The sequence below is a fragment of the Opisthorchis viverrini genome, assembly GCF_000715545.1.
Source record: "Opisthorchis viverrini unplaced genomic scaffold opera_v5_288, whole genome shotgun sequence".
Lineage (NCBI taxonomy): Eukaryota > Metazoa > Platyhelminthes > Trematoda > Opisthorchiida > Opisthorchiidae > Opisthorchis > Opisthorchis viverrini.
Window position 1 is genome coordinate 142,124 of NW_008751946.1, and position 15,312 is coordinate 157,435.

The following is a 15,312-nucleotide window of genomic DNA, read 5'->3' on the forward strand; positions in this document are numbered from 1 at the left end:
ATTCAGTGGGTATGTTGTGTATAGAACTCTGTGCATCAGAATTCTTTTCCGAAATTAAACTGTCACGCCCTTGCCGATGAAAGCACTCACGCGGAAAGTTTCGTCTGTTTACTACCCCGATGATGTCTAGAGAATTTACTCTTCATTTTGTTCAAATACTTGTTAGACTGAAGTGATATAACTACTCATGATTTGTAGATGTCTGTCCTAGCAGTTTACTTAATTTCAGTGCCCAAAACAATGATGAGTAGCACTCTTCACAAAGACTACCAAATGTGAAGGATCTATCAGGCAGCAGGTAACTGCTGAGGAGTTCATTAAGTCTAGCATCTCATCTGGAGAGTAAGGTACTGGTGAAGGTGTGAGTCAAGCGACTGTTCTGTTTGACAAAAGCGTTTTCTTTTATTATCTTCAATCATTAGTCCTTGAATTTCGTCCCAATGGACCTGGTGGCTTTTTGTTGTGTCATTCTGTTCCCGTTTACCATCGAATTGTAGCACACGCATTTTGCAAATACCCGGTTGTTTCCATCCACTCCGGGACAGAATGTACACAATTGCAGATCACAGTACTGAACTGTGAGCATTTTGGCGGCTGTCGTGTTAACTGATACCGAATTCCTGTAGAAACCAGAGACAGCTACTGAAATTGAGATTGCAATAGCGAAAGCAGGAACAGAACATAAATGCAAAAACTGCTTAGTCTGTGGATTGCACGAAGTTATCGACAAATAGGGACTCGTACAAACAGCTTTGTAAAAAAAAACAGCAAACACTCGAGACATAGAGGCATGTAGGCTCTCGTGTAATTGCAAAATGTGATGTAGTTGAAGTGAGACAACTTCTGTTTCAACCGACCGATTTTACCTAACAAATTGTCGAAAACAACCACAGTCTTATTGAGTGTCAACGGTAAATTAATTTAGTACCCGATGCTGAAGACTGTGTAAGACCGGTCCGTGGCACTCGTGGAATCGATGGTGATACGATGACATGCAACACGCCTATGCTGAATCCGTAAGCCTGTATTTTGTTCAAGCAACTTTGGAAGAAACTCATTAGATATGTTTGAAAAGCAACACGGATACCCGAGGTCTCACGAACAATGAGAAAAGTAAGGTTTTGTTCACGGGAATAGAAATGCGTGAAGACGCTAGTCATTCCAACTGGACAATACGCCCTTCAATCTTGGGAGCGACCTTGCACTGCTTCTTTTCGAGTTCAACCAATGTGTCACGAATTTTTTTCCACTGGTCTTTGGGAGACACATTTTCGGCTCCTTTTGTAATTGCGTTGACCATCTTTTTCGCTGCATTTTGCTGCTGCGTCTTCTGTGTCCAAACTGCAGCTGAATGTTCCACCGACCCATGGTTTGCTAATTTCGATTTGAGTATAGAAATGACTTGTAAACTTATTCTATTCCTCTCCTTCATGGTGACCAAACGGTGTCTGTGTTTGGAACTGAGTTTGATAAAGCCGTTCAGTACATTTATGGTGCGGAAGTAATTGATAACAGCAGTACTCAGTGGGATCCCTGCTTCCTCATCCAAAATCCGGCGTTTATTCACCAATATGTCGTACCCGTCCTTGCCACTAAAAACGAAAGAAGAAACTGAACCTGTTATGGGCATTTCGGTACTGCATGTCGTATACTGATCCACTGATAATTTTTGGTGGTGAAGCCTTTAATATCCTGCATCCTGGTGCGATTTACCAAAAGCATTCAATCGACGGTAGCATTACTTACTATCAGGTAAGTATAAGACCTAATAATGAAGACAACGCTAGAGGTTGGTTCGTAAAATATGTGCTCAGGAATAGGCTGTCTGTATAGCGCTATACCAAAAGTCTCTGATCAGCAGAATGAAACGTGGGAACCCAAATCCATGTAAGGTTTGACTATGACTTCAGGGCATTAGCTCACATTTCGGTAAAACAAAACTGGCCAGCTCTACATTGGTTGCTTCTAAGTCGGGTTTATTGAGACTAGGTGATGAATTGCTGAGCTTGTGCATTGTTTTCTATCTAGTGTGACATTATGTATGAGCTAAAATGCCTGTTTGAAACTGCTGGTAAAGTATTAGTGGGAGTATTGGTATTGATAATGTATTCAGCCCCGATTCAGCATGCTTTCACCTCCGGTACCTTTACCTGTCACTAACTACGACCTTTTTATTCTTGTTCAATGGTGAATTTATCAGGTAACCTGGTTTTCACACCATGATAACCTTAAGACCTCTGCTCGACACAGCGTTGATCTCTAAGCACTCGAATTTTCCAGCAACATTCAGTGCTTCGGATGGCTGATGAATTAAAGAGTAACAACACTTGAAGCAGACTCGTTTAGGAAAATAAACCCTCGTACTGCTTTGCACAATAGTTTTTTGTTCGTTAAAGAGCATAATGTAACAACCTACTCGAGGAATGAAGGCAAAAGGGTGCTAGACCAAACAGTCGCTGTAAAATACTGGCTCTATTGTTCAAGCCGGTATGTGCAATGATGTAAATAAATAGTCTTTTCTCAGATTCAAAAGACAGTTATGAAATTTTTGGCTTGATTTTGCACATAAAAGAGACTTTAGACGGGATAGAGTAACCCAGGTGTATCAGAAAAAGTAATTGTCACTAAACGAAGATTCTTCGTGCACTACGGTAAACCAGTCGTTAAAGAGCATAATGTAACAACCTACTCGAGGAATGAAGGCAAAAGGGTGCTAGACCAAACAGTCGCTGTAAAATACTGGCTATGTTGTTCAAGCCGGTATGTGCAATGATGTAAATAAATAGTTTTTTCTCAGATTCAAAAGACAGTTATGAAATTTTTGGCTTGATTTTGCACATAAAAGAGACTTTAGACGGGATAGAGTAACCCAGGTGTATCAGAAAAAGTAATTGTCACTAAACGAAGATTCTTCGTGCACTACGGTAAACCAGGGATAAATCCGACAAGCAAACTGAATGCCGCACACAAGTGTGATAATTCCAGAGATTTAATCCTACTTGTCGATGGTTCAATCAGCAACATTATTTTCTGGAAAAAAGCAAATATGCCACTCGGCATACAAAGATTGGTAGCCATCCGCGCGACCAATCAAATACAGAAAGCAATGGTTGATAACGTGAGATCACCTTGTATAGTGGTCAGAAATATCGACCCAGTTTTAGGAGCTTGTCGCACTCTGGTGAAGGTAAACTTGTGAGTCACGGTCGATCAGTTATGTAAGAGTGTTTCCAATGGGATAAATAAACCTAGTTAACTATGCTCTTTCTCATAAAGCCAATTAAGTGCACGCTATAACTTTGTGCAAATGTAACCGACTGCGTGTTGTGACCGATGACATGCTTCAGATTCCGTGTATATGTTGCATTTGAATATCCCCAAGTAATACGATAACGAGTAAAAAAAGTTTGTCCTCTATTATTACAAGACTGCATACGCCCATGAAAAATACTGGGTCGATTGTCCATCCGAATGACTTTCTGGCTGAAACTTGCAGCTGTCATATTAGAGGTAGTGACAAATTGCAAATGCCTTTGTCCGCAAATGGTAGTTCTCTTCCAGAACGACCGGACGAAGCACGTAATGAATTTATTTCGCTATGCTCAGTGATCATATAAAATGCATAGCATGTCGACGAGGTCAGAATGCACCTAAAGAAGATGTTGCGCAATATACACGATCAAAACTGAGCTCAAACCTCATGTAAACAGGCAACACATCTCCGCTTTTGAATCAGGGACCGGACAATTTTCGGTGACGTAATGCGATTGCAATAAACAGCTGACACATCGTATATCCCCGATTCTGTCCAACTATTGACGGTGCGAGCCACCACCTTCTAAATACGAGGATGACTGAATGTTTTTGACAAATACACTTATTTCCATGCCAATATGGTTTTCACCGGAGGCTTAACTAAATCTTCTGTTTACGATTTTCTTCAATTGAATGTGCTGTACAAAGGCCACCTCGTGTTTCAGTCGGTATGACGTTCGAGATCTTGCAGTGTATTTTCATAAAGGGAACAACTCATATCATTAACGAGAGGTACACGTAAAAACCAAAGCGCTGCGTGAATGAGTGTAGTTGTCGAAACCTGTCCTATTGGGGTTTAACTAGAATATAAGATTGACAGAAACTCGAGGATTGCGCCTACTTGATGGCCCAAAGTAGTGGGAAACCGGTCGTGAGCTGTCGAAAAGTTTTCAGCAAACTTGTGAGCAGTGACAGCTGAGTGCTGTTCTTTTTGGATGTACCACACAGAAGTTTGTTCAATAGAATTAGAAGAAATGTGTTCATTGTGTATGCTTGTAATTGCAATAATAGCCTTCAGAGATGTAGCTTACGTTCAGTCTGTGCTTTAAACTTCACTCAAAATATAAAGGTGAAAAACGCACACCTTTGGTGCTTAGTGAAGGTTCAGAAATCCAGAAGCGTATAATGCTTGGAGCTGAAACTAATGAGTCGATCATCATGACAGATACGCAGCCGATTATTCCTTAGAAGTGGTACCTTCTGGGACGCCCATTAGATCTAATCAATTTTGTCAGTGAGAGGAAAATATCACTAGATATTTTATCACACAAGTCGGAAACGAGGGAGGGCTTTTCTCCATATTAATTTCGAAGCGACTTGACAGATGTTTTCTTTTCGAAAAAAGAAAGTTTTGAATAGGAGAGTTTTCTTGTCCGGAATAAAGAATGCATGGTCAGCTGATTAACGTATCTGCTGATCACAAACTTTTGAAATACATGCGATTTCTGCAAGTGGATTGCAGCTGGAAGACCATAGAATCGAGCGAACCTTGACCAAAACCTGTTTTTTGTGAACACATTATTCAGCGAAAATTTATTCATTTAATCATCCATTAACCCACGTGCATAAAAGTGGTAGAATTTCCACTTGAAAAACAACTTCCAGGGCTATTCTTGTCAACCTAACAGGGCTGAATTAAATACAGACATCCGGTGATTTTGAAGAATCGAACGTAAAGTTTGCCCTCTCTCATGAAATTAGCAATCTTTTGTCATGAGGATACAACCCATCGTACCAAAAACCGACTTCTTATGGAGTGGCACCGCTCTATTGTATATGTTATACGATGCCAGGCTAATATGGTAATACTTACTGCTTCTTCTCGCTGGAGAAAGCTACTCATCTTGGTCCTTTTCCTAATAGATTTATGTGAATGTACATAGTACTTACAGTGCTTTGTCGTGTTAAGTTGAGAAAATCTAATCCAAATTACTACTATTTTATGACTTTATTTGTCCGATTACTTCAGCGTTCCGATCGGGAGGTAGTATATTATACATCCTCCTCAAAATGTAGGACAACAGTTAATAATATTGCCCTTTTTAGGCGGCGAGTCTCGGAAAACCAAATGTTGCTTCTAAACAAGAGTAATTGTACTTCACTTGTAGTAATGCGCGTAAAAACAGGAATCAGAAATGACCTCTATGAAAATGTCATTAATTATATCATATCGTATCATTTACAGCTGATGGCAGCTGTTCAAAAGAATCAGATAAAAGTCATGTTCGATCGGTAAATTGCGCTTACTTTGCCATAAAGGGCGTCGTTGCAAGCCGATATCGTTGCTCTAAAACCAAAGGATTTCCACCAATCTTAACAGATGCCGGATCAACACGTTGTCCTTTTGGACGGTCCGCTCGGAAAGAAAATGTGATTTGAGCCACTTGCGGAAAACGGCCTTCTAATTTTGGAACCTTTTAAAGTAAAAAAAAGATGAAGTTCCAGTCAGGACACCAGCATTTAAATTTTCCATAAGTGCGATTTTATCTATAAAAGAAAGAATAAGCTGACTTCAGTAACAATAAGCTGACTTATTAATGGCTTTCGTCCATCGAATACTTTGGCAGACAAAGTACGCACTTGCCTTCAGCAGACATCCTAGTCGCCTACAATGGAAATTCTCTGGATTTCGAGCACTGTTGTTGCGATTCAGCAGCCAGTTTTCAGTAAGTAGGCATAAATTATAGGGGATTTATTTATCCATAAGGTGTTTGGTAGCCAGAATAGTGGCCTTGAAGGATTGGGGTAAATCTGCTCTCTTTACGTAGATGAATTCTTCATGCTCATCAAAGATAGCAACATCACATGATAATACTAGTGCTCCTCCATAGTTCAGCAGAGTCAATTTATTTCAATAAAGCTTTATAATGGAAAGCAGAAAGAAATGCTGCAGACTGGGGAACCCAGGGCTAGCCTACAACAAACATCCGAGGTGCCAGCACTTCCAATACTCACTCAGACACTGGATAGAATCTAGTAGCATGAATCCACTAACGTGGGTTAGCTGCGATATTGTTTGGTATCTCCAACCAAGTGGAGGAAGGGTCAAATAGACCCCATCCTCGAAAGCGAACAGCACTAAAGATGCCCAATTTTTTTTAATACCCATCATTTCCTTCTGCATTGTCAACTTCTGCTCATTTCTGGATTTCTCACACCCGAATTAACCACAGAAAACAGCGCTTGTCTCGATAGACGGTAATTCAGCCTACATGACACATGGACAGTAACCATAGATTGCACTGTAGAATGCATTCTTTGAAAGCAGTACCCTCTACTTCACNGTCACGTAGCCTGAATTCGCACTTTTCGGGCTCAAAACCTATCCCAAAGACTGTATGACCTTGGTTAGCTTTTCATGTAAAGCTTGCACTTCCAGGTTGAAAAATGCTTAGTTCTTAATGCTCAAATCAAACGTACGTCCATTCGGATTACTACTGCCATCTTCCACCAACCATTGTAACATTTCGGGATATTTTAACTTCTACTATCACAAGAAAAGAAAAATATACTGGTCACCAGAATTGCACCAAATAAGAGCACTGGTGAACCAAAGGTTTCGATAGTAGGTTGGTATATGTCAGAACGTCCGTTATATTTTCGCAGGAATTTGATCAAATTAGACATGATAGACCAATGCAGACAGTCGATTCTGACACTTGTAAAGTGAGCTACCTACATAATGGAACTGGTATAAAAGATTTACTATTGATGCCTGAATAGGTAGCGGCAAATTAGTTAGTTCTGGGACATAAAAAACAGCCATCTGGTCCATAGACGCATGTATCCTTCAAGGGACGTCCATTTGCTGCAGTATAACACAGCCAAAACATACTCTGTTTCCCTAAAAGTATGCCTCAATAATATAAACCTAGTTTCCAGGGAAAGCACTTTTGGCTGGTTTCCGACAGTGTTCCACTTCTAAATGGTCAGAACCTCTTTTGTTAGAACCGGTCTGCTTATATTTCCCNGGACGTATAACACAGTATAACACAGCCAAAACTTACTCTGTTTCCCTAAAAGTATGCCCCAATAATATAAACCTAGTTTTCAAGGGAAAGCACTTTTGACTGGTTTCCGACAGTGTTCCGCTTCTAAATGGCCAGAACCTTTTTTGTTAGAACCGGTCTGCTCAGATTTCTCCATTTTTTGGTTAATAAGATTAGATTTTCCTGAAGACCATTCATTGTTCACTCATGCTCCTACCTTAGCTTACCGGGTTTTTATTAGGGCTTACTCACTTTCTAAAGACATCCGTCCGTACCACCGAATACAGTTGGTCTAGTTGGATGTTGGACGTAGGACGCAGATGCACAATCAGTGCACTGTCGGAGCTACGGCTAAACAAAGCATTAACTGACACCAAAGTGTAAGAAGCTTTCATGGAAATAATATTGCGCAAATAATACATTAGCAGAGCAAAGTATGGAACACGCTAGTGGAGATTTCATCCTATAGGTGGAGCCGGTCTACGTTGAAAATCTGAGGACGAGTGTATGGCTGTTTCACCCCCATGTGGAATTATCAGCAGTACTCCTCTCAAGAAACTCGAGGGTGTTTCTGAACTCCGGACCACCTGGCTTTTAACCACTCGGCGACGAGCGGCTACCTGGAGTTTCATGATGTGCGCACTGCTGATGAAGCAGTTGTATAGCCCTTCTCCGCTTTTCAGTATAGATTGACTTTACTCACAGGACAAAAATTCCCACTAAAATCCACAAATCTTCACAGCCTATCAACAACAGGACAGGCAATTCGGTACGACATTTTCGGTGGACGTGAAAAAAAACGTCAACCTTGGTATTCTTTTATACGTAACGTCTTTAGATGAAGCAGCTTTTCACTCACAGCATTCTTGTGGTTGATGGGCGCGGGGTGACTGTGTGGAATAAGAAGAAGCAGAAGCATGGTGAGGATGAATATCATCTCGCCATTATTTCATCCCTACTTACAATTGGTTGTGATGTCGACTTTTTGGTCCACCAACCGATGATCATCTCTTATCGAAGGATCTGCTTTCTTCAATCCGCCAAGGCTGTTATCGGACTGGAATTTCCTAAGGTCACAGTCAGTGAATTGTGTTTGCTTGCCATTTTGGGCTCTCTGTGTACTTACGACACTTTTATGCGTATTACATGGCGTTGAGTGTACATTCTTGTCATTGAATCTACCACCAGACCCAGTAGAACGAACACTTTGTATCTGACGTGCGAGTCTTGACCGTGCTAGCGCTAACCGCGCCTGGAAGAGCATTTAACATTATTTGTCCTTTCTTCAGTTGCTGCTCTTTACATGCGTGTTTCCATACCGAAATTTCTTACATACCTTGAGACTCAGCTTATCTGACTGGAACTGTTGGTGGCATGACTTCGAATGAAATGTTTCTCTCTTTTATCTCATATTCGCCTGTAATCCTTTCACTTTCATCGCTTGCATTCACTTTTTGTGTCTGTGATCACGCTCTTCAGAAATAAACGATAGATAAGCTTCACCCCACCATACCAGGCAGAGCCTTGCCTATGCAACTTACCCTCATACAGTATCCTAAGTCTCTGTTAAAATTATTGACCAATGATGCTTATCCACACCAAACTTTGTTACTCATGGGTACTCGACAAACGCTTCGGTTAACTGTTGAACAGAAACAATCCAGTTTCATCCGCAAGGATACATTGAAAGTGTTCATTCTTAGACGGATGACATGAGCTTCTTTCCATTTTCCTCTTTCAATGTTTCATTGAGCAGTTCAGACGAAAGGATCACACATTTAGTCACCTGGCAACATCAACCAGCAGACACTACATCAAGCCTCAACTGTTTGTGTTTCGGTCGGAAAAACCTGAAAGAAGCTACCCTTTTTGTTCCAGTTCTCAACCATTAATCTCCTGTCCACAAAAAATATGGCATTGATGCAGTGCGCTCTTTGGGTTTTTATTCATTCATTTTCTGTGATCTTGCGCTGCTTGCCTAACGTGTTTCCATGCCACCAACCGTTCTACTTGTCTGATGATGCGCGGTTCGAGTCTTAGAATGCCATGACAACGTTATCGAATTTTGGTCACAAGGTGGAGAACCGTGAAATGTGAGAACGCTGCTTGTAGTAACCCGGAGCAACGAGCGCTTTAAAAAGTCAAAGATATGACTGATACTCGTTATGATACTGCGCGACAAGCAGGAGTTACGTGCAGCGTCCACCAAGACGTTTCATCTTTATATTGTCTGTGTATTAGTTGACTGCATACAAAAGTTTGGGCCACAGTTAACAACAGATTTTGGAGTTACTTTCATGCCGTTCAACTCAAGGGTGAATGAAGAAGGACAGCCCCCACGATATACTCCTCTAAAATAGAGGTTATTACACGTTCCGTGTTTGCAACTTTTTGCAACTCCGTAGGTTGTAACTTCATGCAACTCTCAATCTTCAATCGTCTGTCTGTGGTCAATCTCGGCGGTTTGTGCACAAAGATGCGAATACACGGTTTGTACTCAAACCTTACAAGGAAGTAGTGCTTATAAGGCGAAATTTTGTCTAATTATTCACTCTTCGATCTCCGTTGATCTCTGCTGACGTTCGCAAGTCAATTGCCAAGCTCGGCGAACGGATCAACAGTCGCCTGATCAACAACCAATAAACTCACCCGAACTACCAATATTTTGGCAAGTGACCAGTCACTGGGTCTCATCTGGAGCAAACACTGCTCACCGGTTGACCGAAAACACATTCACGTAGATACTGCTTACTATGGATTGCTTTTAACACCTACCTAATCAAAACAAACATCAGTGTCTGGTCAAGTAATTTATGGTAACAACTTCTAAAGTGACCAGGTAGAAAAGACATCAGCTACGTAGCATGTCGTGGGTTCCACTGAACAACAAACTTAAGCTGATCATGAAAGTAGCATCCGTCGCCGTCAGACAAAACCAAGATCAAATACCTCTGCATTAATGAAGACTGTTCACATTTTCAACCCGAAAGTTAGGCCAATCTATGCTAAAGAGCCAGGAATCACTCTACGGCCCCTTTATTCCTATTACTTACCATCAGCAACATGCATATCTCACGAAACTCCGCGGAGTTCTGAACAAAATCTTTCTGAAAAATTTCCAGATCCCCTTATACAGAATATAAGTGGTTCAGAAGGAAGGATGTCCAACAGGAACAGTGGATCTTCCACTTGGGAATTCGTCATTCGAAGTGCCGGCCAGTACGTGATCCCGTTGTTGAAAGATGAGTGAGAGTATACTCTATTCAAGTGCGAGTTAATCACACTAATGATCAGCCACTCGTTTGACAAACGGCTACTAGATGAGCAGCCGTGGGTTCAAAACTCCTTGGAATTGGATTAGATACCCACCTTTGATCAATTCTTGTAAGGATAAAATAGCTGTACAGTGCTTTGCGATTATACTATCTAGATTAACTTTACTTACTTGACAAAACCTCTATAAAGGTCTACAAAACCTTACCAACAAATTGTTGGTATTTTTATTCACTTGTAAAAGGCATCCGCCGTGAAGGCCAACTCACTAGTCTGACTCCTACTTTCCATTTGGGTCTGGCTTTAGTCACTGTGCTGAGGAATAACAGTATCGACATGGCTTATGAAACAAAAAGGAGATTAAATGGTCTTTAGTGTTATGCAAGAGAATGTGCTGAACAATGAGAAGAAAAGTTGTGAATCAGTGAAGAACAAGAAAATTGGAACGGCAATGCAAACCTATTGCGTCCCGTATGGTCAGGCTAGTTCGGCATCCTAATCTGTCTGTCAAATCAGCTAGTTTTCGAAACTTAAACACTCTCGTTCTTTAGGAGCGTTTGTTGTAGGCAGGTCGAACTTTTTATGGATAAACGTGTACTGAGGGCAACGCCAGAGGTATTCCTCATTTAATTCAAGATCTCCTAATGAGGTAAGGGTTTAAAAACTTGCTGTCAAATCCTCTCTCTATCGGTATAACTATCTCGTTTTTCTGAAGTGTGGTTTCCAGTCCTTTAAATGTTAGAGAACACTAATCAGAAGGAAAAATGTAGATTTCAGGTGACAATCTTCATTCAGTTCACTGTGGCAACGAAAGAAGCAGCTGAATTTGTCGTGATGTGTTGCAATACATCACTCAAAAAATTGGATGAAAACTTTTCGACAGTCCAAGACGGATTTCACTCTTCTAGTGGCCCATCAGGTAGACAAAGTCCCCGAATTTTTGTCAAGCTCATGTTCTACTTGAATTTACATTAGGTGGGATTCACCAGATGCTGTCGTTTGCACCGTTTTTTGTTGTAACGGGATACTCAACAAAATCCACCTGAACACCTCGTTTACAATGACTTTCTTCTGATTGGCCTCAAGTGTGGCGAAAGAGTTTCCAGCAACATTTTCCCATTAATTACTGTAGTTTGTGTAGCTATCATGCTTGGATTCCGTTTGCCCCAAACTGTTTCTTTGTTGCAGACTTCTAATAGCGTTCCCCGGTGATCAAACACTAAGGCCTTATCAAGCTAACATATTACACCTCACAGTGATTTGGCGTGAACTCTCGCAGGCCTGTGGATTAGGAATGCATTGAATGAATCATCCTAAATTTATCAAATGTTATTTTCATTTTGAGATTGTCCTTGTTTGGTCATTTAAAATGGACTGACACCTCCCATCGTAAGGTCACAGTGCTCATACACAGAGTAACACAACGACCCACCCAAATGCATTAAAATCGAGTTGTATAATAGATCGATAGATTAATTTTGGTAATTCACGCAAATGCATTTACCGTTTGGTTATGGATATGAACTCATGAAATCAGGAAAAACTCAGTTTCTAACTTTCAAAATTAAGTGAATCTGACAGTTTTCGGCTTAAGAACGGTACAATTTTCAGTGAACCTACTCCACATATCAAAAAGTTCTTAAATACCGAAAATAGCGAAAAATAATAGATGAAGATCTAAGAGGATTAACCTGACAGTCAGGCCCAACATGCTTTTGTTTTCAAGTGCGTTCAAAAAATAGAGAAAGATCTGTACCGATGGTTGTGAATATTATCGAGTTAAACAAACCGAGGGTTTAGCTTGGCACTCCCCCCTACATGTTTCTTTTTCGTGTAGTGAAGTAAGTCTTGATTCCCCAAAGAACTTGGGAATTGAAGCCACAAATTTAGTTCTTTTACATATGCTGAAATGGAAGCGATATTCGCGCTAAATTCGTAAAACCAACAAGGCTCAAATGAGACGTTTGGAAAAACCAGATTCCAGTCACCTTGAATCCCGGCTTAATCGTCGCTATGATTATGTCGGGCCGTATGTGCTTGCCAATAAGTTGGTAGACATTTTGTCCTAACTCTGACAAAGCTCTCTTCCGCGGATGGGTTGATGCGGTGATGACGGGTATGGAAGGTTGCTGATCCGTTCACTGAAGTCGGTAAATGGTTTGCAAATACTGTTCGGAAGACACTGAGTTTCCCACAGGACTTATCTCTCCTTAGCTGCTGTTTGTGTGAATCGGACATACATTACATTACTTACATTATTCCATGTTTTCAACATGCCTGTTTAATGCAGGATATGGATTCCTCACTGCTTAACAAACGCAGGAAGTTTAGAAAACAGCGGAGATAGATCCAAAAACAGAATGTCGGACAGCGGGCAAGCCCATCAAAAACTGGTTGATCATGTTCAAGACATTTTTAATTGGCAGCTAGATTAATTCCACGCAAACAAAATCACACAATAAAAAGTGCACTGAAAGTGTCTACCTTGTCGAGGACCGTAAGTTTGTAAAACAGCATTCAATGTTTTGTAGGTGAATAGTTGGAGATGGCACGAAACTGTGAGGACGCTACTTTGATCGCATGAAACCTTAAGTGAACAGTTTCTACAACCATTGCCACCAGAAAGTATTGACCATGAAATGCGTATACAGATGAAACTTGCAAGTAACCCATGACAAGAATAGTTTACGGTAATCTTATCAAAATTATTTCATTTGGTACATTTTTTAATTACAAGTAAGCAAATCCTACAATCATAAATTTATTTACCAACGCCTCGCTTCTAGCATTCCATATACAAGTAGTTCTGAGACTTTTTTCTATTTAATATTGAGCTTCAGGCTCTATTAGACTTTTACTTAATTCATTTTGAATTTTCTTCTTTTCGACAGAATTCCGACACGAGACGGTCTAGAGGTTCGTGACAAACGGATTTGCATTTGGGATCCATCCCTGAAGCTTCACTTGAAACTTTTAGGCTTAGATTACGGTAATCTTATCAAAATTATTTCATTTGGTACATTTTTTAATTACAAGTAAGTAAATCCTACAATCATAAATTTATTTACCAACGCCTTGCTTCTAGCATTCCAAATACAAGTAATTCTGAGACTTTTTTCTATTTAATATTGAGCTTCAGGCTCTATTAGACTTTTACTTAATTCATTTTGAATTTTCTTCTTTTCGACAGAATTCCGACACGAGACGGTCTAGAGGTTCGTGACAAACAGATTTGCATTTGGGATCCATCCCTGAAGCTTCACTTGAAACTGTTTAGGCTTAGACAGTGGCTCTTCAGTTAAGCGGCAGCCTCTTGATGAAAGACCACTTAAAAGATTGCCTTGTGTCGGAGCACGAGGAGCCGTTTTCAAAGAGCCAAATTGGTAACTGACTGCAAAAGGTTTAGAGATATCCCTTTCTGGTATGCGTTACCACAGGTCACCTCTAGCAACAGATTTTCTGTGGTATAAATATGCAGCATTCATTGGTACTTGTTGAATACATTTGGAAAGTATACATCTCACAGTAGAGTACCAATGAATAGGCTTTCCATGTTGACAATGTTGTGGAATGTAGGTAGCTCGGGCGCGCTGCTTGATTGTTGGTCTGTTTCCCGAGCTTGGCAGTTGGATTGCAAACGTTTCATCACTTATCGAGGTGACATCATCAGTGCAGGTTTGAGTGTATTCCTCCCCATCTGCCATTTAGTGTAAGCGATGCAGCGTTTAAAACAAGCAATTTCACAATTATGTCGGTAAACTAATGGACTTGGAAAACATCCTCTTCATGTTTAAACGAAAGCTGGTAAAAGTGAGTAACCAATTACATATATGGGAGTATACATCTAAAATTCCTCCTATACTGTGGAATTTTCTTCAAGGACTCAAGGAAACTCTTTTCCTAAAGACCCGTTGGAAGATCCACGGCTTTCTAATATTCCGTTTTTTGCTGGCTTTGCAAGAAGGATGTCCCGATGTGATCAGTGAGCTCACATCAGATTAGACTACTGTCTCGTCTTCTGTTGTCGCATGGTTCAAGAATTTTTGCACTTTTTTATCGAGTTTTGCGATCCATAGTTTCTGTGCATTATTATAGTTTGGTGTGCTTGGAAGTGACACAATTGGTCATTGTGGCGCGGTATCCTTGTGCACTTTCGAAACATCTAGAAGCATGGAGTATTGCAATCTTCGGATATCATTCACCAATATTTCTCTGTTACGATTTTTTGGAGATCCTTCAGGCTGCTATTCATTTTGCTCTCAAATTCTTGGTCTGCTCATCCTCCAAAAGGCAGCTTGTGGTAGTTTCGTTAAGCAGCGTCCAGGCTAGCCAAGAACTCTAAGGCTGCGTCTTTGAATTAAGGTTTAGTTCCTTGCTAAAAACATTCTGCTTTTGGACAGTCCATCTTTTTACTGGGGTGGTTCTTAATCAGCGCTTTGTTTCTGATGTTGTTGTTGATGTTGCCGATGGCGATGGCTTCATTTTCGCTTTTTCTAATCAGTCTAAAGGGCTTGTTTTCCAAAAGAGTTTTCTTATTTTCTGCGGTGGATCTGATTCTTTTTTCGATAGCTATGTTAAAACTCTGCAGGAGATCGGGTTTTGTTGTTTCAAACAAGCCTTTCTTTCTTCCCTTTCGATCATTTCATACTTTCTGACATGGCTATGCACATCCGTTATCATCAGTCAAATCACCCGGCCACTATTGTTTTCCGCCAGCTCACAGGCTCGTGGCTGA

At 40.6% G+C, this 15,312-nt stretch overlaps 1 protein-coding gene across 1 annotated transcript in view; it reads right to left on the reverse strand.

Annotated features, from left to right (window-relative positions):
- Nucleotides 1-887: 887 nt before the first annotated feature.
- T265_09594 (hypothetical protein) overlaps nucleotides 888-15,312 on the reverse strand; it is a gene marked incomplete at both ends in the record, with an annotated part of 27,977 nt that continues 13,552 nt past the window's right edge. Inside the window, 2 exons of the mRNA XM_009175709.1 lie at nucleotides 888-1,592; nucleotides 5,563-5,729. Of these exons, the coding sequence (XP_009173973.1) occupies nucleotides 1,157-1,592; nucleotides 5,563-5,729 (603 nt within the window). The remainder of the gene's footprint in view (nucleotides 1,593-5,562; nucleotides 5,730-15,312) is intronic.